Source organism: Oncorhynchus tshawytscha, linkage group LG19, assembly GCF_018296145.1.
Source record: "Oncorhynchus tshawytscha isolate Ot180627B linkage group LG19, Otsh_v2.0, whole genome shotgun sequence".
Taxonomy (NCBI): Eukaryota; Metazoa; Chordata; class Actinopteri; order Salmoniformes; family Salmonidae; genus Oncorhynchus; species Oncorhynchus tshawytscha.
The window spans coordinates 14211090-14237351 of record NC_056447.1 but is presented as its reverse complement, the minus strand read 5'-3'; the positions used below and the strand labels follow the sequence as shown (position 1 = coordinate 14237351).

Below are 26262 nucleotides of genomic sequence, written 5' to 3'. Positions count from 1 at the left end.
CTACCAACATATTTTACTTACATGGATTACCAACTGGGGTCATTTGGACTCCAAGATGAAACGGTGGATGTGGGTTTAAGAACCTGTAAATACTGTAGCTAGACATGCCTTGTTGACCTGGTCCATTGTGAGGTGAGACAGGCACTACCACCAGCAGTGCACCAACATTCTCTTGTCAGAGGCATCTGTTTTGATGTTCATAATGTGTTCCCTTGTATGCTAAAACACATCAGAATTTGTTGTTGTTGGGGGAGGTCAGAGGGAGGTGCTCATTTTTTATGTGGGCTGCTATTTTTGAAGTTGGTTACTCATAGACGGAGAAGATCTCTGCTGCCAAGCTACTTAAACATCCACCCGTTGTATCACGCCTTGTGTACTAGTGCAAACTAGTGGAACTGATACAGTATGTCTCCACGTGCTGTACATTGGCTGACAGTACGTGGCATACAGATTGCATGCCTGCATAGGACAAAAGCAAAGCAGCTAGCAAGGTGCTGCTCCCTGTCTGCAGTCATAGTCAGCCTAGCTGTATGGAGAAGAAAGTGCTTTTTGGTATCCATATATCCCTGATCTTTGAAATCTTTCTCGACTGTCATGTGATTTGTGGATTTAAATAACGTTTTTTATTTTTTATTTTAATGTTTGTGTGTGTGTGTGAGAGAGAGAAAGGTAGTGAACGTTAAACGGTGTCTGAAGCTACTTCAAAACAAAATAATATTATACAGACATAAACCATCAAATAATGGAGCTACCAGCTAGCATGCGTATCTAGGCCCTACATCCTTCACTTCTTCTTTGTGAAAATTGAAAATCACTTGAAATGAAGACTGTAGGAAAATGGAATCCTTCCTGCTACAAGGCAATGTAGATTTACCTTGAGGGAGCCGTCCCCTTGCAGCAGCCCACCACACAGCCAGGTGGTCGGGCTCAAATGGACCGCACAGAGGAGGCAGATCCACCTGCCGTGGAATTAATAAAACTGTCAAAGACCAGCGTTTGAGCGTTATTCCTCGGGAGCCCAAATTAAATGGAAAACTTTTAAAGAAGCCATGAGGTAGACAGCGGCATTACCGCGGGATGTCCGAGGGACATGCAGTCGACAGAGATCATTGCGGTCTGCATTTAACATGCTGCGGTTGGGAGCAGGTGGTCACACAGACAACTTTGGGATGAAAACATTTGTTGTTGTCCCGCAAATAGTTTGGATACGGTAATCTTTCTGCGTTGTATGCATTAGCCTACCTACTGTATTAAAAACACATCTTTGTCACATTATTCACACACTCAGAATTTGCTGCTTCAAGTTAAGTAGCCTACCTCTTCGGTCCGAGTTGAGTGTGCGTACTACCTGTATCTGTGGTCTCAATGAAAAAGGGTAGGCTGCCAATGCATTGGCGGAGAATTACGTATCAGCTATCTCTCCAAGGAAATTACATTAAATATGATTAGACTATAGTTTACCTCAGTGTCTGTAAATAAATATCGATCATGTAAAGAAGTGGAGGTGCAATCAAAAATTGTGATCGTCATTGAAAAGGAAAAGGCGCAACACGTGCACAGGTTTGGCTACCATGGTGAGCGAGCATTGCAACTTTTCATTTTCAATAAATATTGATTACCCATTTATTTGTCTTTGCCTGCAAATCATCCTCCTAAAAGTTAGCCTATATTCTATATGCAAAACATAGCTCAAGAGAAAGTGCAAGTGTCTGCTCTCATCATTCGCTGCTTCAAGTTTAGTAGCCATATGTGCTAGATCAGGAGCACGTGTGGTCTCACTTAAATAGAGTAGGCTTGGCTATAGCCTATGCATGGGTGGAGAACAACGGGGCAGATATCTTTCCACGGAAATGTACTTCCTAAATATGATTCGGCTATAGTTCACTACAAGGACCGCCTGGAACCAAAAATCAGCCCTGGCATTTCCTTTAGGCCCCCACACCGGACAATTTTTAACCCTTGAGGCCCCTACACTGGCCCACACTGGCCCATATTTTTCCTCGAGGTCCCCACACCAGCCCATTTATTTCTGTATGGCCCCCAATATTAGCCAGATAATAGTAATTTTGCACAAAAAACCCAAGTTAGACAGGCCCACTGGGCTAAAAATAAACCAGCCCATCTGGCATTTTGGGCAAAGTCCACCCCTGGTTTACTACATTGCCTAGAAGGGATGAATAAATCAGTCCTGCACAGACCTCTATCACGAGGTGACAGATTTCCCAGCAGGGCAGGAACAGGAAATGATTAGATGGGACACCCCCCCACCCTTTAAATCCCACACCTCCAGAATGGTACGCCCGCCCCTATGTCACCCAGCCCTGGGCTTCCGCTGGTGGGCTAATGTTTCAAGGCCGCATTCCTGAGGTCTACTTGCCCCTCGTCAACTCTGGGAACCTGCAGCTTGGCTGCTTGGGGGAAAAGGATCACTTTCAAAGGCAGGGCCTTTGTAAATCAAAATTTCAAAACACTTTCTTTGAATACATATCTCTAAGAGATTGAGTCTGTTGCATTCATTACATCTGCTGTTACACAATATACCTTATTCTATCTGCTGAGAATGAATAACAGACTACAAGCCAGACGGGACACAGACACATACTCCACACCAAACCACAACTCACATGCAGATACACAAATATACACACACATGCGCACAAAAATGCAAAGACACACACACATACACAGACTGACACTAGCCTTGCACTGCACAAGAGGCTCCCAACCAACTGGCCCGTGGACAAGAGGCTTTTAAATTGTATGTCTAATTGGCAAGCTGGAAAACCCATTCACTCTGGGGCAGACACTGAAACCTAAAACTTGACTTGCACTTTCTAAAAGTAGACTGAGCGAGAGGTCTCAGGCCTCTGCTTGTCACCAGTTTAATTCATCTGCCTGTCTCCCCAGTACACAACACCCTAAAAAAATAGACCGTATTGTCTGCTGTGTGTGCTGGCTGGCCAATCATCATGTGCTTTGATCCATTAATACAGGCCAGGGGTGTCCACATTCTAAACCAAAGTGACCATTCATTCATAGTCTTTGCCGTTATGAAATGGGCAAAGAAAGAGTGAATGACATTGTCGGTTCATGTCAGTTATGTAGATTGGATATCAAAGTTGTTCATTCGTGGCATTCTTGATTCGGGTTTGGCTGTACAATTTGTTTTTCATGCCGGGCTGGCAAGGTTGTGTTAAGCTCAAAGCTAATTGAGTAGACAGCAAATTCTCCAGTGTTATATCAACACCGAGTGTTAAATTTAACACTGGTCCAGTGTCTTTACAGGTCCACACTTTTCAGTGTTAAATTAACACACTGCTTCGTAAAAAGTTTTATTGACATATTTCCCAGAATGCCTTGCCATTCAAGTAAAATTTTGAGTTTACCACCCATGACTGTATCTGTTAGTGACAGAGACATGGTTGTTGCATACATCCATTTTCAGTCCTGTGACCTTCAAGTAAGATTCTAGGCAAACATATTATAGTTCAAATAAAATGATTTAACACAATACAATGCATATTTCACAAGGTGTTATTTTCAGGGCCTAGTTTTACCCTAACACTCATCAGGCCTGTAAGTCACATTATACAGGTTTGCAAACTGACTTGTAATTCCTATCGGAATTCAAACAGACCTGGGACAGCCAACATTCTGACATTTCATTCACCTGCAACTTGCATTCAGAATGACTAAGATATGAGACTATCTAAACTGTATGTCACATCTGCTCCTGCTATGCCCTCTGGTGTTCATCCGTGTCTTCTTGACCTGCAGTTACTCCCCCTGTACACTCTCTCTCTCTCCCTCTCCCTCTCTGTGTGGTTGGAGACAGGTGTGCTGAGTCAGAGCAGATCTCTACTAGCTGCAATTCGTTCCATAATCAAGACCTCTACAAATACTCAGTCCTGCCACTTCCATTTTGCCAGATTGTAATCTCTGCTCAGTCAGTTCATGATTCTAGCCATTTATGATTATTCAAGATCCTGTTACTCTGCTGTGCCTGGTTCCCTGCCTGACACCGTGTATTGCAGTTACCGCTCTGGCTCCTGTCTCCTGTTCCACATCTCACCACCCAACTACCTTGCTCTGGATTTTACTCACCACCACTACCTTGGATTCCCCTCAGGACCTGTTTGCCCTGTTCTACTCTGCCAACTCCAACCGCAGTCTCCACATCAGGTTTTTCTGATACTCATCCGAGCTTCCCCGGATCTGCACTCCATATCTCTCTGTGTAACAATAAATAGTTTGGTTCATTCATCCCTGTTTCCTCATCTGAGACTGCTCTTGGGTTCCCCTTTGTCGCTCCGCTTAACACTGTAACAACCAATTATTGGAAATTTGCCCTTCAATGCCGTCTGGGTTGTGTTCAATAGGGCACACAATAGAAAACACTTTAAAATGTTTTGCGATGGAAACGAAAATGAGCGTCTTTCCATGTTTCACTCTGTTTTCGACCATTTGGTGCCTAATGAACATGACCCAGGTCGCTCTCCAAAAATACCTCCAGAGACCTGGCTGGTATTTCACATGGCAGAATTAACCTTAACCTTACCAGTTAAAAGCTGGCAAGCTAACTCATTGATACTGCTTTAAGAAATACCTAGTATAAAAGGGATTACATAAATCCTAAATAGGGCTGAGTAGGGTGATTTGGTGAAGGTAAGATGTCGGTGGCCTGCTGCACCCGTCGGTCTGAAGTAAAGGAGTAGAGAGGGAATTAGAGAGAAGCGAGAAAGGGGCCCCTGGGTGGATCTTGGCCAGGCAAAGAGCTGAAAGGTAGGTCGGGGGGCGCTGCATGGGGGAATGTGATTCCCCAGAGAATCTCAGCCACCACCGCATGCTCAACGCCACTATAAATAACTTTTATTAGCTTTAAGAGGAATTTGTGGAGATGTTAGTAGTCAGCATGGACGCAGATATACAGTGACAGACTGGCTGACACGGAGGGAGGTAGAGTGAGTGACGTCCATATGTAGACTGCACACACACACCAATGCTCAAGCAAGATAATACACACTCACAAAGCCAAGCACATGACCATGAGCATACTCTCAAGCAAGTGAGCACACGTACAACCAAGCAAAAACACATTCACAAAACTAGCCAAGCGCACACTCACAAAACCAAGACAGCACACACTTGAAAAACGAAGCACACAATCATGAATATGAGCACACAGAAATACACAAGCAAGCAGGAAAAACACACACACGTTTGTTTTGCTATCCTTGTGGGCACCAAACAATTGATTCCCATTGAAAATGATATTTTAACCCTAACCTTAATTCTAACCCTAAATTAAACCCTAACCCCTAAGCCTAAAACAGACTTTGTCCTTGTGGTAATCGGCAAAATGTCCCCACTTGTCTGAATTTTCCATATGTTATTATCCTTGTGAGGACTTCTGGTCCCCACAAGGATAGTAAAACCACACACACACACACATGCACAAAAATATAAGGATGACTGCATCGGCACACACATACACTGACAAATAAGAAAACAAGCATGCCGATGAGCACAAAACACAACACACACAGCCAAGCGAACAGAAACAAGGAACCACACATTATTTTCTGTCCAAAGGCACAGATGATAATAGTATAATCATGCAATAACTACAGACAAGAGCTCTAACAAAGACACACATTGACCATGTACATAGTAACACAATCTTGAGATATCATGATCTGTCTTGTCATCATTTAACAAAGTCAAAAACAGCTTCTGTAAGAAAATGTAAACTTTATTGCAGTTTGTCGATTCTATTTCTCTAATTTACAGAAGAGAAAAATAAAACATGTAATTGCACAGTCATTGAAATATGTACATTGCTGATGTGGTTATAGTAATACCCGGTCCGTCCTCCTACTGTATAAGAGAGGGCTGACAACAAGGTACATATCATCACGCTTGCTCAGCGTGTGGTGGGAAAAGTGTCTCCAAGCTTTTCTTAGCAACTTACATCTACAGTACCATAAAACAGCATACACTGAAAAACATAAGCAGGAAAAAAGAAAAGCTCTTAACATAAACAGTTAGTTCTACTGCATTTGGGCCATAACGGTTAAGTACATGAATCTCTAATAGGGTTTAAGACGTTTAAGACACATGCCCACAATGTGCTGTGGCACTAAGACATTGTGTGATTTGATTAGCTACTAACAGTAGACCTGAGTGTTCTTTCTGTATGAAGTAAACAAGTCAAATTAAAGTAAATCAATTCAGTTGTCAAAATGAAAGGTGTAATTAAATGACGCAGTTTAGGTCCCAGGATGACAAACAAAACAGAGAGAATCCGTACCGAGGTTTGATTTGTTAAGCAACGACTGTTTTTGGTTTCTTACGAAGGAAACGTTTTTTTTTTTTTTGAAAATTACATCACCGGGAGAAATAGCTGAAAACCTTTTCTATCTTTCTGACTACAAAACCTAGAAATGCACCGTTTTCACATACACTGGTATGGTGCTGGATATAAAGAACGAGGTGAAAAATCTGTCTGTGAACTGAGGGTATAGTTACAGTAAATCAAATAATGAATTCACTAACCAAATCACTTAGCAGGTCTGTAATGTGTGGAGACAATTGCTCTATGTTTGGACAGCCTCTATAAAAATCACATGCTTTCTAAACCAGATTGGCTGTCTATCTAACTGTATAGCAGGTAACTCTGACAACTCAGTCAAATGTTAATTCAAAATCTTTACAGTAGATCCGTCTTTCAATTGCTGTGTAGCCTTCAAAATATATTTGAGAATTTTTTTCATAAAACTCTACTACTGCAGTAAATTAATCAGATGCTTTGAGGAGAGGATGTAGCTAATAATTCATAGAGATCAACTCAATATTATCTTGATAAGGGCACTGATGCCAATTCATGGATCCAATGAATGGTTCCTACCAGCCCTTCATGTTAGACAAATATGCTATCATATTATGAAAGAATAATACAGAAACATTGGATTTCTACTCTAACCAATCAAGATGTAGCTGTGTGAACTATCACTTTAAAGGGATAGTTCAGTGAGATTACATATTTAGATATTTAGAAATTCTGACTTTGAATGACTGCAATCCACAATTTGTTTTTGTTCAACTAGCTACAGGTAATATTAGCATTTTGGGACCAAATATTATCCCCATTTCAAATGTTCTGCCAAAATCATCTGAACCATTGAGCAACACAATCCATTTAAGAGATGATTTGGATTGCAGTGTGGATTGCAGTCACTCATTGTACCTAGACTGCTTTCAAGGAAACATATCTAAATATGTAATTTCCCTGAACTATCCCATGAAGGTTAGGGTTACTGGAAAGAGAGAGAGCGCACACATTTCTTTGAGACTGAATTGTTTGTAGAAGAAAGTTAAGTTTAACAGGCTGGAGTCTATTTCGTTGAATATATTTTTTTGTATTTGGTGCATTTATATATTGGGTCTATTTACCGACAGCCTGTATAGGTCCGGAAAATCAGTTATTGTCTATTTTATTACTCTGCCTGAAATCACTATCTCTTTAGTTCCTATGTCTCTTTCCATGGATGCTTTCCCGTTCAGGGAAAAAAAGCGAGCATTTCTTGTGCTGCAGGAGCTGTATTTACTATGCTCTCTTCTGGGACAATGTGGACTGATCGGAGTTTCGATGCAACAATTGTTTACTTGCAGAAGACGATAGGAAAGAAGTGACTACTCTTAGTAAACAGATTAAAAACTTGCACAATCTACTGGGGAAAGTACCCACGCCTACCTTCTCCACACCACAGGCTGGACGTCGTTTCAATGTATTGAGAGTATCACCACCATCTTAACACTCCTTGACTGAATGGCCAATGCCTTCCAGGGACCCCTCCCCAAAGAAGCCTCCTACTCCCCTGGGAAATGGAGCAGGACCGTTGCTTCTGGTGGATTTCGAGGATAATACTCTCACCAATTCTGCTGCCCAACCATGGAAGTACGTCACCTGCCATAGGCCAAATGGAGGGAAGTGGCCTGTGGCAAGTGGGGTTCCTTTGGTGCTGGGAAGCCCGACCCAAATCCAGTTGTCAAACAGCTTTACCATCTTGGCTTCCTGAGACTCCAGCGCCATCGCCCCCATCCGGACTCTTTCCGAGGGGGATTCTGCCTCGAATTCTCTAAGTTCCCGAGGGTGTACTGTCCCAGATTCCGATCCGCTGCACTCCTCCTCTCACCGGACCTCGAGGGTGTCTTGACGCAGTGTCTTGACGCACCGGCTCCTAAGTTAGCCATAATGAGTTTTGTGGCTGGAGGGAGGCACAAAAACCTCCGGACCTCCGCTGCCATCTCACCAGCCTTTATCATCGCCAGCTTTATGGTGTGAAACATCTCGGTTCCCGGGACAAAAACCTTGTGCTATCCTGGGGCTCGGCTTCAGGACTTTACTGGGCTGCATCCTACTCTTTTACGCCAGAAAACAGGGGTTGTCGCTGTAAGTAGTCCATGTGGGTTCTAATGACATTAGGAAGGCAAGCTCAGAACTGCTGAAACGGAATTTCAAAGAACTGATTATTTCAGGCCCAGTACCATCATGGAGTCATGGCAGCGAAAGATTGAGTAGGTTGCTGGCATTGTACGACTGAGTCTATTGTAGCTCTGATAGGCGGAAACATATATGCATTGAGCTAAATCTAACTCAGTTGATAACTGAACAAACCCACCCCATCTTTGAACACCCTGAAAAATCTACTCTTTTAGATATTATTTTGAGAAATGACCCTCATAAGTATACAGACAATTTTATTTTTGCTAATGAGTTCAGTGACCATTGTCCTGTTGTCTGCATAAGAGAAGCAAAGCTACCTACACCTCGCCCTCACATTATTTCAAGATAAATTATAGGCATTTCGCATCAGGCCCTAAACTGTTTTACTTCTTTGCTCTATTGCAGATAAGCATGCTCCATTCAAGAAACTAAGGGTAAGGGATAAAGCTAATCCCTGGTTCACGCATGAACTATCAGAAATACTTCTGGAGAGAAATGTAGCTTGGGCTAAGGCTAGGATGACTGAATTTTAGTCTGACTGGCAGTCCTTCAGACGCTTGAGAAATATGTCTATGCCTGGTTAAAAAGGCAAAATCGACATACTTCTTGAACTGGTGAGAATCCAGCTGCCTTCTGGAAGGGAGTCAAATCTCTGAAACAAAACTCCATCCCCTCATTACTCCGGCACGTTACGACAGCCTCTGTTCCCATAACAGATAAGATGGACATTTGTGATGGACATTTTTAATAACTACTTTGCCTCAGGGGGTCACCTATTTGATTTTATAGCTTCTGAAAACTCTGATTCCACCTCGAGCCAGGTTGCAGAGAACAATACATTCCCAGATACACATTCCTCATTTCAACCATTGGATGTCTACAGTATGTACTAGGTGCCTTATTGAAGATCGATGTAAAAAAAAAAATTGGCTGTAGCTGACTCTCTTGATCCCTTTCTGCTGCAGATTTCTGCCCCACTTATTGCAGAATCCTTATCCTATATTTTTAACTTGCCAATTGTTTCTGAAGTTATCTGGAAAATGGCATAAGTCCTCCTCCTACACAGTCCTCCTGACTTAACCTGGATAACTACCATCCAATTTCCAAGCTATCTTGCCCTGCCGAAGTTTTAGAGTCCCTGGCCAACTCTCAGCTTGAAACTTTCTTTACTTCTCATTCTATTCTTAATGACCATAAGTCTGGTTTTAGACCCGAACATAGCCCTGTTTCAGTGGTTACACTTGTCTTAGATGATGTGCTATATTGTTTCGACCATAAAAATATGTGTACTGACCTATTTCTTGACCTATCGAAAACATTTGATATGGTTGACCATGTTTTACTTCAAAGTTTGTCTGAAATAGACCATGATCAGGCATCTTGCAATTGGTTCAAGAACTATCTAACGGACAGGACACAATGTGTGCTTACTGATGGTATCAAATCTAGTTTTCTACGATTTTGGGCCCTGTTGTCAACTATTTATGAAAATAATATTGGTCTATCTGTTAAGACTTGTAACATTCATCTCTACGTGGATTATAGTTATTTACTTCTGTGTACCTTCATTACAGCAGGCCATTCATGACCTTCATCCTGGTTTTGACTCAATTCAAAAATCACTTAGTGATCTTAAATTAATGCTAATAAAAACAAATGTATGTTGTTCTCTAGGTCTCTTAATATTGACCCTGAGGACTTGCATATTTGCTAATTGAATGGAGCCCAAAGTTCCCCATTTAAAAATACTTGGGGATTTGGATTGACGATAAGCTCTCTTTTAAAGCACACGTTGAAAAACAATTTAGATTGGTTTCTTTTATTGAAATAAATCCTTCCTCACTTTGGAAAGTAGAAGGAGAATTGTTCAAGCCATGCTTCTCCCAGTACTTGATAATGGCGATATAATCTACATGCATGCGCAGCCTTTGCTTTAAAACCCTTTCGAATCAGTCCATCATTTAGCACTGCGCTTTATCACTGGGGACAATGTTTTTTACACACCACTGCATTATCTATAGCTCTGTTGACTGGGAGTCTCTGACTACCAGAAGGGCCCAGCGGTGGCTACTTGTATATAAAGCGGTTCTTCTAACTCAGCTCCCGTATTAACTGGAGATCCAGCAATTGTCAGACCCACTCTCTGGACTGGCTGGTTCTAGAGGTCCCGCGGGTCTCCACTGACCTGGGTAAAAATACCTTTAGTTTTTATGTTTCTATGCCCCCAGGTCATGGAATAACCTTCAGGCCACCTTGAAATTCGACTCGCTTGTCTGAATTGGACAGTTTAGATTGAGTTTAAGGGAGGTGATATGTGAGTTGTTTGTTTTGATTACTCGTATGTTATTTATTGTATTGATATTATTTATTGTATGTTCCTGTTCCCTGGGCTCCCTTGAAAATGAGATCCTGGTCTCAATGGTGATCCACCCTGTATACAATTGGGGGAGGGGCTTGCATTCTTTGACAATAGTCATTCTAATCTGCATCCAAACTGTGCTGCAGCGGTTGCTATGACAGCTCAAACAGTACATAGGTGTTTCCAACCATTGACATATACAGGTACTTTGGGGCACCTTATTTTTTGGGGGGGAGGCGTTATAGACCCAGAACATCCCTGTCTTATTTGAATCTCCATTACAACTGGCGTCCACCTTTAGAGCCTGGTGTCTTTCTTTAGAGCTTCCTCTGGCTACCACGAAAGAGCACACCAACACAGCACCAGTGCCAGTAAAACATGACCATACGATTAAAACATTTTAAGACAGACAGCATATTGAGTAGGAGGTTTGAGTGGGCTAAGCTGCTATAAGCAACATCTGTTGCGTATGGTGCATGCTCTTGCTGGGACAGTGGTTTAGGTTCAAGTTCATGTATAAAAAAGGCACTCAAATGGGTTGCTTATACCAGAATAGAGCTTGAAAAGCTACACTATGTATACGAAAGTATGTGGACACCCATTCAAATTAGTAGATTCAGCAATTTCAGCCACACCCGTTGCTGACAAGTGTAAAAAATTCAGCAGACAGCCACAGAACGGGACCACTGAGTGCTGAAGAGCGTACAAAAATGTCTGGCCTCAGTTGCAACACTCACTAACAAGTTCCAAACTGCCTCTGGAAGCAACGTCAGCACAGGAAGTGTTTGTCGGGAACTTCACGAAATGGGTTTCCATGGCCGAGTAGCAGCACACAAGCCTAAGATCCCCATGCGCAATGCCAAGCATCAGTTGGAGTGGTGTAAGGCTCGCCACCAATGGACTCTGGAGCAGTGGAAACGGGTTCTCTAGAGTGATGAATTACGCATCACCATCTGGCAGTCCGACGGACGTTTGGCGGATGCCAGGAGAACGCTACCTGCCTCAATACATAGTGCCAACTGTAAAGTTTGGTGAAGGAGGAGTAATGGTCTGGGGCTGTTTTTGAAAGGAAATGATAATGATACAGCATACAATGACATTCTTGACAATTCTGAGCTTCCAACAATTTGGGGAAGGCCCTTTCCTATTTCAGCATGACAATGCCCCCGTGCACAAAGCGAGACCCATACAGAAATGGTTCGTTGAGATTGGTGTGGAAGAACTTGACTGGTCTGTACAGTTCCCTGACCTCAACCCCATCGAACACCTTTGGGATGAATTGTAAAGCTGACTGCAAGCCAGCCCTAATCACCCAACATCAGTGCCCGAACTCACTAATGCTCTTGTGGCTGGATGGGAGCAACTCCCCGCAGCAATGTTCCAACATCTAGTGGAAAGCCTTCCCAGAAGAGTGGAGGCTGTTATAGCAGCAAAGGGGGGACCAACTCCATATTAATGCCCATGATTTTGGAATGAGATGTTTGACCTGCAGGTGTCCACATACTTTTGGTCAAGTAGTGTATGTTAAGGTTGTAAAGTACAATAAAGAATATTAGCATTATATTCTGCATATTGTTTGAGCATGAGTTGAAAGAATAAGTGCTTTAAAGGAAAGGGGTGTCTCGAAGTCTTGAAGTGTGTAAGTGTTGATTGTTAGCGTAGTAAAGCAATGAAAAAACTGAAGTTGAGGTACATTCATCATACATCAGCTCTAAGCCTAGGTCAAGTAAAAGCTGTTCTAAAGAATGAAAGAGACATACCAAGCTGCTTCAGCCTCTTTCATATTAAGCAAAACATCTCATTCATTCCTTCCAGGCTCTCCGTTAGCAGAAACCATATTCTTCTGTTTCTTTTCCTTCGTTTGGTCTTCTTTAGAAATTCATATATTTTCTTTTTAAGCGAACGAGGGGCTTGCGTTGGTACTCTATGTCTCCATGAGAACCGGCAGCAGTTAAACGTTAGAAATGAATCATATGTAAACACATAGGTTTCTTTCTTAGATACAAAAAAGCAAGAACAGCAATGATTAGAAGAAACAAAAAAGAAGTCCTGAAACAATCAGCCGAGAGGTACAGCAGATTAAAGTTTAAAAAAGGAAGAAGAGAGAAGAAAACGACGTCAATAAAATACAAATCGTTCTGAATTGTAAAGTGCAAGTATAAAAATATTCACATCTAATCTCAAGAAGAAGTCTTGAGCCTCTGTCAATTGTCTTTGTGGAAAAGTGCAACTTGAGAACAGCACGAGTAAAACATAAAATAAAAGATTCAAAACTAGTATCCGGATAGGTCACGTATAAATCACGTGACTTGAGCCTCAAGATCTCCTCCGTAAGAAAATGGCAACCTCCTCGAGGGCGACAGGGTAGTCCTCCAAGAGAGTTCCCCCGTCGAACACCTGGGCGTTGCGGCTGTCCTGCCACTGAAAGCCCCCGTCGGGCAGGTAAATATTTCTCCGTACTGTCCCCCTCTCTATTACCGGGGCAACAAGGACCTGGAAAAACACATTAAAGGAGAAGTTCAGTATTTTAAAACTTAATGTTAGATGGTTCCTCACCCTGAAAGTAGTTTATCGGCCAGGAGAAACTGTACTCCATGGTTTGGTTTTCATTAAACCACTATAAACATTTTCTAACTTTAGTCACCGCTAGCTAAAAATCTATGGGAGTGATAGGAGCATGCAACACATGTCTATCCCACTTCTGACATGCAACACATGTCTATCCCACTTCTGACATCAACTGTAATAAAGATGCCTAGGGCCTCAGTCTTCTAGGATGGCATTGGCCACTAGTTGACGTTGGTGTTAGAAGTGGAATCCACGCAGGACTGTCTGAGATGAATACTGAGGCCCTAGGCCTCTTTCTTACACTTGGAAACCGGGGGGGGTCTCCTTCAGTAGGCCCCAAACGGGATATTTAAAAATATATTTTTTTTATTGAACCTTTTGTTTAAACAGGAAAATCTCATTGAGACCCATGCTTCTTTTCCAAAGTAGCCTGCAATCAATCATACAAATGTACAATTCCAACGCAATAAAAACATACAATATTCACAAGCAATTTAAGAAAAGTAGCTTCATGAAACGACCATAAGAAAAATAAAAACTAATTCTCAGTTTAAAGTTGCCCTAGCGGTACCAAAACATCCAATTTGAGAGAGTTCTGGAGATCACTGAAAAAGTAACGTAAAAAAAAAAAAAATGAAATGCAGATCTACCTAACTCCCAAAAGGATCTCCAGAGTTGGCCATCTCTGGGACCGGGTCTGGTAGCTCGTACGTCTGTAGGTTAACATTGAAGTAAGGTACGGCTGAAGTTCGTGCAAGAGGGCTTTATAAACTGAGAAGTTATACCAGAATTTATGCAATAATAATGTTTATTATCGCTGTGCGTCCTTCAATCTTAACCAGCAAAATCAGAACAAGTATAAAACAATGCCACGTCTGAGTGTCATTCGGTCACCTCGTCTCCGATGAGGAACTGGTCATCAATGGTGAAGGTCGCGGGGTCATCAGGGCTGAGCCACCACAGGGGCCGGTAAATTGGGCTCCCCGAGGTCATCCAGTCCTCTGCATACCTCGTCACCAGTGGAACCACAAAGTCCTGGTGCCACGCGATGAGAGCCCGCGTCAAGTTCAGCACCTAGGGTGGAGGGACAATCACATAGAAATACACAGAAACAACATACTTTTGAACAATCATTGGAACTGCCAAAGCTGTAAGCAGTACTGAGGGCCAGTCTTAAACCAGATTTAGCCTTTCCCACTGGGAAAAAACTGATTTTTAAATCATTTCAACAAAATAAATATAATGTAATGACGTTGAATCAACATGGAAAACTGATTGAATTTGAAAAAAGTCATTAACGTAAGGGACTTTTTTCTTTCTTCCCCCACCCAACTTTGAACCTAAATCCAATGACATGGTGACATGTTTTGTTGATCTCACACACAATCAGGTTAGTTGACAACTAAATCAAATGTAAATCAAAAATAGAAGTTGAACATGTCTGTGCCCAGCTCTTTCAGTGGAGATTTTTCTTTGAACATGTATTTTAGTCCAGGAGTGAGCTTAATCTGGCTGCTGAAACTGGTCCTCAGTGTACATTAAAGACCTGTAAATGCATTTGAGTTGAGAGAGAGGTGGGCCAATTTCAGCTGTCCTTCTCAGACATGCAGGAATAAAGAACAGAGCATTGTTAACATTGTGGTCTAACAGTGTCCGTCTCCTCTCTCCGGCTCGGGCCAAACCTCTCGGACATTCCAGGAAGGGTCACACACCCGGGTTAACGTCCTCTCCAGTCTCCCGTGACGGAAACAAAACCCAACCACAACCATAAAACTATGTATTTTGACAAGGGGGGGAAAACATTTGTCGAAATGAATGTGGAAGAATCATAGCCTGGCTAAGACTGGAGCTCTAATTGAGAAAACAGGCATGCGGTTTAAACCATGGTTGTATTCCTATTTGGACTCAAAACGGTGATTGATGTAACAGTCTCTGAAGGGTGTTGCGCATGCACGCGCACACACTCACACACACACACTATGATGGCCAATGCAAATACACCCAAACACACACGCACACTATGGAAAATAAAGGTAGTCCAAGGTATTTCTCACGACAACACAATAATAGCAGTCTGTCATACCTACTGTAATTTGTCATGTGTTGTATATCCAGCAGAACACCACTTAATTCAAGCTCTCTGAGACACAAATGACACCCTACTTCCCATACAGTGCACTACTTTTGACCAGAACCACATATGGAGGAAAAGGGTGTCATTTGAGATACAGCCAAAGACCGACATGGAAAAACTGCAGTCCCTCAACTGACCAATATTTTCTCATGTCCCATTTCTCCATAATTGTCATGCAAATGATGTTTCTCTCTGGATATTTTCTCCCTCTCTTCGCTTCCCAAACGTGGAAAAATGAGTTGATCTCCCTCAGCCCTGTCACACTAGTCAATTACACATGGGAACCTTAATGACGGTAATAAAGTCTTTTTCCAAGACTTGTCCTCAAATTCATTATCATTCCTGCCGAAGTGGCTCGCGTCATGGCCCGAGAGTGAGAGAGTCATAAATCTAGAGGAAGGCCCTAATGTCGACCAGATGGACTCCTAACCACAGGTGATACTGGGCCGGAGGGAGGGAGGGGGCCAACCGATTGCTCCCATTGACAGAAGGGGGGAAAACACTCTTTCCCCACCATCACCTCACCCTCTATCCTGTCTAAAAAGACACTGTGCTTTGCTTAAGGCAAAACCTAGCCACCCAATCCAGACAATTCCAACCCCTCGCTTCCACTACCACAACCCCCAAACCCCAACACTATCACCCCACCCACCATCAACCCCCAAAAAGCCACTGGGCCTAGCTGAAAACCCTTACTTGCATTCTAAATAGTAGGCTCATTGGGTATGCAGAACAGAACATTTTATGAGATATAATTTTTTTTACTGGAGTATGTTTTAAATACCAGGATGTCATACTCATTTTGGCTTTCATCTAGTATGAATTCGCTGCACATTATTGAGGAAGATAATCTTCTTTTCAGATCAACGTGTGTTTCACAACAGCTGATAATCAAATAAGGCGATGTTCCAAAATGAATTAATTGCAGGGAACAACCCAATTGTGCATTATATGACAACTTCTTAGTATGGATATGCAGTAGTATGTTGACCATACCCTATTCAAAGGAATTTAAGCATTTTGTCTTGCCCATTCCCCCTCAATGGCACACATACACAATCCATCTATCAATTGTCTCAAGGCTTAAAAATCATCTTTAACCCGTCTCCTCCCCTTCATCTACACTGATTGAAGTGGATTTAACAAGTGACATCAATAAGGGGATCATAGCTTTCACCTGAATTCAGCTGGTCAGTCTATATCCTGGAAAAAGCAGGTGTTCTTATTGTTCTGTATACTTTGTGTGTTTGTTCCGTTTCTACTAAACAGTATTCTGAAATATAATGAACAAAAATAAATGCAACATGCAACAATTCTACTGTGTTACAGTTCATATAAGGAAATCAGTCAATTGAAATGAATTCATTAGACCCTATGGATTTCACATGACTGGGCAGAGACGCAGCTATGGGTGGACCTGGGAGGGCATAGGCCCACCAACTTGGGAGCCAGGCCCAACCAATCAGAATGAGTTTTTCCCCACAAATGGGCTTTATTACAGACCAAAATACTCTTCAGTTTCATCAGCTGTCTGGGTGGCTGGTCTCAGACGATCCAACAGGTGAATAAGCCGAATGTGGAAGTCCTGGGCTGGCATGGTTACATGTGGTTTGCGGTTGTGTGGCTGGTTGGACGTACTGCCAAATTCTCTACGTAAATTCTTTACGGTAGAGCAATTAACCTTAAATTTCTCTGTCAACAGCTCTGGTGGACATTCCTGCAGCCAGCATGCCAATTGCACACTCCCTCAAAACTTGAGACATTGATGGCATTGTGCAAAAACACTGCACATTTTAGACTGGCCTTTTAATGTTCCCAGCACAATGTGCACTTGTGTAATGATAATGCCATTTAATTAGCTTCAGGTGGATGGATTATCTTGGCAAAGGAGTAATGCTCACTAACAGGGATGTAAACAAATTTGTGCACAAAATTGGAGAGAAATACGCTTTTGTGCGGATTGAAAATGTATAAAATTTCAGCTCATGAAACATAGGACCAACAACTTACAGTGGGGCAAAAAAGTATTTAGTCAGCCACCAAGTAATTTTCATCATAGGTACACTTCAACTAAGACAGACAAAATGAGAAAAAAGATCCAGAAAATCACATTGTAGGATTTTTAATGAATCCTAATTTGCTAATTATGGTGGAAAATAAGTATTTGGTCACCTACAAACAAGCAAGATTTCTGGCTCTCACAGACCTGTAACTTCTTCTTTAAGATGCTCCTCTGTCCTCCACTCGTTACCTGTATTAATGGCACCTGTTTGAACTTGTTATCAGTATAAAAGACACCTGTCCACAACCTCAAACAGACACACACCAAACTCCACTATGGCCAAGACCAAAAAGCCGTCAAAGGACACCAGAAACAAAATTCTAGACCTGCACCAGGCTGGGAAGACTGAATCTGCAATAGGTAAGCAGCTTGGTTTGAAGAAATCAACTGTGGGAGCAATTATTAGGAAATGGAAGACATACAAGACCACTGATAATCTCCCTCGATCTGGGGCTCCACGCAAGATCTCCCCCCGTGGGATCAAAATGATCACAAGAACGGTGAGCAAAAATCCCAGAACCACACGGGGGGACCTAGTGAATGACCAGCAGAGAGCTGGGACCAAAGTAACAAAGCCTACCATCAGTAACACACTACGCCGCCAGGGAGTCAAATCCTGCAGTGCCAGACGTGTCCCCCTGCTTAAGCCAGTACATGTCCAGGCCTGTCTGAAGTTTTGCTAGAGAGCATTTGGATGATCCAGAAGAAGATTGGGAGAATGTCATATGGTCAGATGAAACCAAAATATAACTTTTTGGTAAAAACTCAACTCGTCGTGTTTGGAGGACAAAGAATGCTGAGTTGCATCCAAAGAACACCATACCTACTGTGAAGCATGGGGGTGGAAACATCATGCTTTGGGGCTGTTTTTCTGCAAAGGGACCAGGACGACTGATCCGTGTAAAGGAAAGAATGAATGGGGCCATGTATTGTGAGATTTTGAGTTAAAACCTCTTTCCATCAGCAAGGGCATTGAAGATGAAACGTGGCTGAGTCTTTCAGCATGACAATGATCCCAAACACACCGCCCGGGAAACGAAGGAGTGGCTTCGTAAGAAGCATTTCAAGATCCTGGAGTGGCCTAGCCAGTCTCCAGATCTCAACCCCATAGAAAATCTTTGGAGGGAGTTGAAAGTCCGTGTTGCCCAGCAACAGCCCCAAAACATCACTGCTCTAGAGGAGATCTGCATGGAGGAATGGGCCAAAATACCAGCAACAGTGTGTGAAAACCTTGTGAAGACTTACAGAACATGTTTGACCTCTGTCATTGCCAACAAAGGGTATATAACAAAGTATTGAGATAAACTTTTGTTATTGACCAAATACTTATTTTCCACCATAATTTGCAAATAAATTCATTAAAATCTTACAATGTGATTTCTGGATTTTTTTTTCTCATTTTGTCAGTCATAGTTGAAGTGTACCTATGATGAAAATTACAGGCCTCTCTCATCTTTTTAAGTGGGAGAACTTGCACAATTGGTGGCTGACTAAATACTTTTTTGCCCCACTGTACATGTTTTGTTCAGTAAAGTATGTAATATGGTTAGTACACCGTATATAGTCGAAGTAGTATAGGCAAGAATGATTTCGGCCACGGCCACTGTGCTTTGGTGAAGGGAAAACATAGCCACCTCTTACGTACAATACATGAACAAAATGGTGTGGACACCTGCTCGTCAAACATCTCATTCCAAAATCATGGGCATTAATATGGAGTTGGTCCCCCCCTTTGCTGCTATAACAGCCTCCACTCTTCTGGGAAGGCTTTCTACTACATGTTGGAACATTGCTGCGGGGACTTGCTGCCATTCAGCCACAAGAGCATTAATGAGGTCGGGCACGGATGTTGGGCGATTAGGCCTGGCTAACAGTCAGTGTTCCAATTCATCCCAAAGGTGATTGATGGGGTTGAGGCTCTGTGAAGGCAAGTCAAGTTCTTCCACACCGATGTCGACAAACCATTTCTGTATGGACATCGCTTTGTGCATGGGGCAATGTCATGCTGAAACAGAAAAGAGCCTTGCCCAAACTGTTGCCACAACGTTGGAAGTACAGAATCGTCTAGAGTGTAATTGTATGCTGGAGCTTTCAGATTTCCCTTCACTGGAACTAAAGGAACTAGCCTGAACCATGAAAAACATCCCCAGACCATTATTCCTCCTCCACCAAACTTTACAGTTGGCACTATGCATTTTACAGTTGGCACTTTGCAACCCAGATTCGTCCATCAGACTGCCAGATGGTGAAGCATTATTCATCACTCCAGAGAACATACTTCCACTGCTCCAGAGTCCAATGGTGGCGAGCCTTACACCACTCCAGTCGACGCTTGGCCTTGCACACCTGATCTTAGGCTTGTGTGCAGCTGCTCGGCCATGGAAACCCATTTCATGAAGCTCCCGACAAACAGTTATTGTGTTGAAGTTGCTTCCAAAGGCAGTTTGGAACTCAGTATTGAGTGTTGCAAACGAGGACAGACTATTTTTTACGCTCTTCAGCATTTGGTGGTCCCGTTCTGTGAGCTTGTGTGGCCTACCACTTCACGGCTGAGCCGTTGTTGCTCCTAGACATTTCGACTTCACAATAACAGCACTTACAGTTGACTGGATCAGCTCTAGGAGGACAGAAATTTGACTGACTTGTTGGAAAAGTGGCATTCTATGATGGTCCCATGTGGAAAGTCACTGAGCTCTTCAGTAAGACCATTCTACTGTCAATGTTTGTCTATGGAGATTGCATGGCGGTATGCTCTATTTTATACACCTGTCACCACTAATATGAAGTGGTGTCGACATACATTTACCCATGTAGTGTATTCCCTGCAGGTTCCCACTGGATTTCTTAACACACTACTAAAGGGATATTACGAGGAGCTCCGTGTCAAGCCTTCTTGATACTATACAGAAGAAATGGCATGGGAAATGGTAATTGTCTGCGTTCAAAATCCCGCCCCAATGAAATTACATCTCTATTAGGAACAACGAAATCGAAATATGAAAAAGATCAAGTGGAAGAATTACATTTTACAACTGAAATAAAATTATTCAACCAGAAATGTAACTTGTCAATTTACGATGATTTAGTGAATACATTTTTAATTGCACACAAAATTTGTTGTTGCAATTAAGACAAATTATGCCTACATCAAAGCTACTCTTCTGCAAAAATAAAGTTATTGAAGACTAACTTGTATTTCATTTCCACATTGTAAATGAAAGTGATATGGAATGCCGCAACGTGTGATAGACAATTTAAATATCACTATAAAACAAAGCACTTTGCAAAGCTTGATCTAGTTCATTATTTGAATCAGCTGCGTAGTGCTAGGGCAAAAAACTAAACGTGCATCCCGTCGTGTCCCCAGAACCAATTTTGGGAAATGCTAAGCTAATATAACGTCTTCCAAATAACACGAAATGACTCTCCCATACCACATTTCTTTCCAATTCAGACATTGTTTCTTCAATAAAGTACAATTTGTGCAAATTCTTGTGCAACCTAAAATCCTTAAGTGTCTATTGACGCACCTGTGCATCAATCTAAGTAACATAATGACATCAGTTTAAGCTAGAGCTTGGGCTGCGTCTCAATCCACTGCATCCGCCTATATTGGTCTTCCGCATCTGTGGTGGAAGGTGGCCGAGCTACAAACTTGTTTGTCAGACCATGAGACACGAAAACGAACAATTTGGCCTATTTTGCTCTACGACCCCCACTAGTGCCTTAAAAACAAACTTGTATGTCATCTGCTAATACAAATACAATTGTTAAATTACAAGCCTAGTTGGTTGAGCCACAGAAAAAGCCAGGAACCTTCCCGTACGCCATGATTGGCGGAGATAATGGGTGGCTGGACATGTTGAGAGATGAGTTCAGATTGGTCTGCCATGTAGCACGCTTCTGTCTATAACATGAGCGGGTGCGTATGTGTCGGTAATGTTCATGATGTCACTGCGACAATATCACTGCGACAATTCGCTCTGGCTATCTACTCCGATTTCAAAGCACTTGTTTGAGTGTGCCAGAGCACAGAATAACTGACGAATTTACAAAAGCTCAACACCCGTTGAATATGGCCGGTGTCAGTAAACATGGGCAAAAAAGCATAATTAAATTGTTAACAGCAGCACAGTTGCAGTCACCAATGCTCTGGATAACATAAAAACTAGTAAAATCGTTAGAGTGAGCTGTTCCCTCATTTGTGTCCGGAAGTAGCTAGCAAGCCAGCCAACATTAGCCAGTTAGCTTGGGTGCTTGACTGCTGTTGTTAGGTCAGAAAGCTTGGATCAACCCTACTCCTCGGCCAGAGCGTCCAGTGTTTGCTCTGAATTTACGAAAGGACAATCTGACAACTCTCTGAGTTTACGAACGCACAAAGCGCACTCTGAGCACACTCTGGCACTCCAGATTGAATTTACGAAGACACCCGTAGTATAAACCAGCCTTTAGTCTTGACTTATTTGGTTGTTTAGTACATGGCCTCAAGTGAATCCTTAAAGAGCTCGGTGGGGCTAAGGCTTAAGAGGGTGTGAACAATGCTGAATGGGTGTAGACAAAGAAGTGCTCTTCAGTAGATGTACCAAAACTTTCAAGGGCCATTTTCTCAAAAGTCAGGTTACAAGTTTATCAACTTTTAAAGCAGAATTACTTTCCCATTGTTCCTCAACTGTAGTGTATGATATACCATTTTCAAGCTCGGAGTCTCTACTTCTATCCAATATAAAAAACACTATTTCAAAGACCGAATCAAGACAGTCGGTCACATTTTTCCTGACCTTACTTATATCTCCTAGATATTGGACAGACACTTCAAAACTTTTGTAAAAAATACATCAGAAGGAATGTCTTTTTTTTTGTGCCATTTATGAACGTGATATTCAATGCATTTTAAATAGCTAAATGATCCATGGTACGTCCATCTTAAAACAATTCCATATCAGCTGGCATTTTCAACCTGTCCCTGACTGAGTCTGTAATACCAACATGTTTCAAGCAGACCACCATAGTCCCTGTGCCCAAGAACACTAAGGTAACCTGCCTAAATGACTACTGACCTGTAGCACTCACATCTGTAGCCATGAACTGCTTTGAAAGGCTGGTCATGGCCCACATCAACACCATTATCCCAGAAACCCAAGACCCACTCCAATATGCATACCGCCCCAACAGATCCACAGATGATGCAATCTCTATTGCACTTCATACTGCCCTTTCCCACCTGGACAAAAGGAACACCTATGTGAGAATGCTATTCACTGACTACAGCTCAGTGATAACACCATAGTGCCCTCAAAGCTCAACACTAAGCTACGGACCCTGGGACTAAACACCTCCCTCTGCAACTGGATCCTGGACTTCCTGACGGGCCGCCCCCAGGTGGTAAGGGTAGGTAACAACACATCTACTGCGCTGATCCTCAACACAGGGGGCCCCTCAGGGGTGCCTGCTCAGTCCGCTCCGGTACTCCCTGTTCACCCACGACTGCATGGCCAGGCACGACTCCAACACTATCATCAAGTTTGCCGATGACACAACAGTGGTAGGTCTGATTACCACTAACGATGAGACAGCCTATAAGGAGGAGGCCAGAGACCTGACCGTGTGGTGCCAAGACAACAACCTCTCCCCCCTCAATGTGATCAGGACAAAGGAGATGGCTATGGACAACAGGAAAAGGTGGACCGAGCACGCCCCCATTCTCATCGACGGGGCTGTAGTGGAGCAGGTTGAGAGCTACAAGTTCCTTGGTGTCCACATCACCAACAAACTATCATGGTTCAAACACACTAAGACAGTTGTGAAGAGGGCATGACAAAGCCTATTCTCCCTCAAGAGACTGAAAAGATGTGGCATGGGTCCTCAGATCCTCAAAAGGCTTCACAGCTGCACCATCGAGAGCATCCTAACTGGTTACATCACTGCCTGGTATGGGAACTGCTCGGCCTCCGACCGCAAGGCACTACAGAGGGTAGTGCGTACGGCCCAGTACATCCCTGGGGCCAAGCTTCTTGCCATCCGGGACCTCTATACCAGGCTATGTGTCAGAGGAAGGCCCTAAAATTGTCAAAGACTCCAGCCACCCTAGTCATAGGCTGTTCTCTCTGCTACCGCACGGCAAGCAGTACCGGACCGCCAAGTCTAGGTCCAAAAGGCTTCTTAACAGCTTCTTCCCCCAAGCCATAAAACTCCTGAACATCTCATCAAAGGGCTACCCAGACCCCTCTTTTACGCTGCTGCCGCTACACTCTGTTTAATATCTATGTATAGTCACTTTAACTCTACCAACATATTACCTCAATTGCCTCGACTAACCTGTGCCTCCGCACATTGACTCTGTACCATTTGATAATCTAGTGGCCAATTTTCATTGCAATAGGCCCATTGATATCAGTGACCAGCAATGTTGGACTGGTCGTCGGGAGCACCGGGACATTTCCCAGTGGCCTTAGGGTCATTTTGGCCTGCGGTGAATTGTTAACTTGACCAGCAATAATACAGCAAGCAGGAATGAGTTGACGGAGAATCCACGCATCAGGCGCGACTCTCACTCACTCGCTGCAGTGTCCCCGCGCGAGGGTGCGTGCACCAAAAATGATATCAGGTCTCTCCGCGACGCACATAGCAACCGTCTACCTGCCTCTCTACGGATAACATGTTAGACAAGTTGCACGGCAAAATGGACAGTCAGAAGAGGAAAGGTGGAGCAGAGAGGGAGAGAATAAAAAAAGAGATGTTCACCAGTAAGGGACCAGGTTAGTCAAAAACACAAGCTAAACCACACACACTGACACACACACACGACACCTAGCATGACTAGCTAAGTAGCCTAGCTAATAATAGTGACACGTCTTACGTCTTCGCGGAAGAATTATATCATAGCAATGAGTGCAACATAGCGATCATAATATGACATTGAAGGCAATATGTTTCAACTAGTAAAAAATAGTAAACCTAAACTATGGACTTGCCAGCATTCGGTCATGACTCATGCCACATAAGCTAGGGAAAGTGCACATACACTGTACAGAGAAACAGGCTACAGTAACGTATCCATAATACATCCATGAACGTGACACAACACAGGCAACGACAAAGATCATTAGCACCATTAGTACCAGCATTACAAGTTACAATAATATACAGTTCTGGGAAAAATTAAGAGACCACTCCAAATTAAGAGGCCACTCTTCTTTTTTTCCAGAGCCGTATTAATGTAGCCTACTGATACACTAATGATTGTGAGTATGATAATAGTCTTTTCTTCAAGTTCAGAGCCCAGTACAGAGAAAATAGAAAGGGACAGCGAAAGCACTGAACATCCATCCTCAATCCAAGGATTTTTACTTCTTTTTTCAGTACCATCCAAAACAAACCCCTCAAAGAGTCATTCCCAATGTATTCCACCTCAACGATGGCACAAACAGAAAATGGCTGACATACAAGGAAGTAACTCACTCCTTGTTCAGCTCAGTATGTCTTGCATTCGCAAAACCTTCAGTCAGTGATAGTGCATTTGTCAAAGGAGGCCTGGAAACATGCCCATCAGAAAGTACAGGAACATAGAGAAAGTGCAGAAGCCTTTTTCCTCAGAGCCAGCAAATCCGTACCCTTCTGAGTGATAAGCAAATGTCAGTTCAACGAGACCAGATCAGAAAGAGGAGGCAGGTCATGGAACGTGTGATTGATGTAGTTAAAGTGATTGGTAAATGTGGGCTTAGCTACAGAGGACACAGACACGAAGCAACATATAACTTGGAAAACATGGCCGACAATCATGGCTAGTTTTTTGAGCTTATATTGTTACTAGTGGTAATTACTTCCTGGTTACTCTGAAGGAGCTATGCTATGACTCTTCCTTATTAACAGGCTGACAAGGGTGAAAGAACATTTGCTGTGAGTTCAAGCTTTTGTACAGAGGCATGTTTTTTGGACTTTCATATTCTACCTGCAGTTATGTAGCCAATGTTCCATTTCATTGACTCAGTGTATAGATGTGTTTATTGTGTGCTGTTGGCTTTATGGGCACCAGTGAGGGAACATTGTAATCTCATTTTTTTGTAGAGGAGTGTTTTTTAGACTTTTGTATTATACTTACTTACACTGTTGTAGCTTATGTTTAAGTTCTGTGAATGTGTGAAGTTTTTTTGCTACTTTTGATATGCTTGATGCTTGAATATAAAGATAATCATTTGAACATTTGAGCTAACTCTGTATATCTCATTCTCTTTTAAAAAGTGTAGGCTAATTGTTTTGTGTGCCTAGCCTTGTACATTTGTATGTGCTATGATTGGTGTATTCCTAGTGAGTTTATGAGGGTGCACCCATAGCCATAGCATACCTTGAAAACTCAGTGTTTAGATAGGCTACATGTTGGTCAGTCCCAAGTGTTTGTATTCTGTAATGTGGATAACTTTTTTCCCAGATGAACATAGTGGCCAAATGGATAACTAGCTTGGAACCCGTTACATCAACAAATAGGGTTAGCCTACAAAATTAGAGGTCTGGTGGTTTGCGTGAACAGGGTGGCCTGGGATGGAGTCAAATTCCCGGCCTGAATTATTGTTTCAGTCCGCCCCTGGTGACCAGACACCCTGAGACTACCCTTGGGGCCCTAATCCCTTGTTTACCTT

General features: G+C 42.7%; 1 protein-coding gene across 1 annotated transcript in view; it reads right to left on the bottom strand.

Annotated features, from left to right (window-relative positions):
- Positions 1–12316: 12316 nt before the first annotated feature.
- Positions 12317–26262, bottom strand: part of LOC112219202 (SITS-binding protein-like) — a 51166-nt gene continuing 37220 nt past the window's right edge. Inside the window, exons 8-9 of the mRNA XM_042302008.1 lie at positions 14328–14507; positions 12317–13358 (exon numbers count right to left, since the gene is read on the bottom strand). Of these exons, the coding sequence (XP_042157942.1) occupies positions 13182–13358; positions 14328–14507 (357 nt within the window). The 3' untranslated portion in view covers positions 12317–13181. The remainder of the gene's footprint in view (positions 13359–14327; positions 14508–26262) is intronic.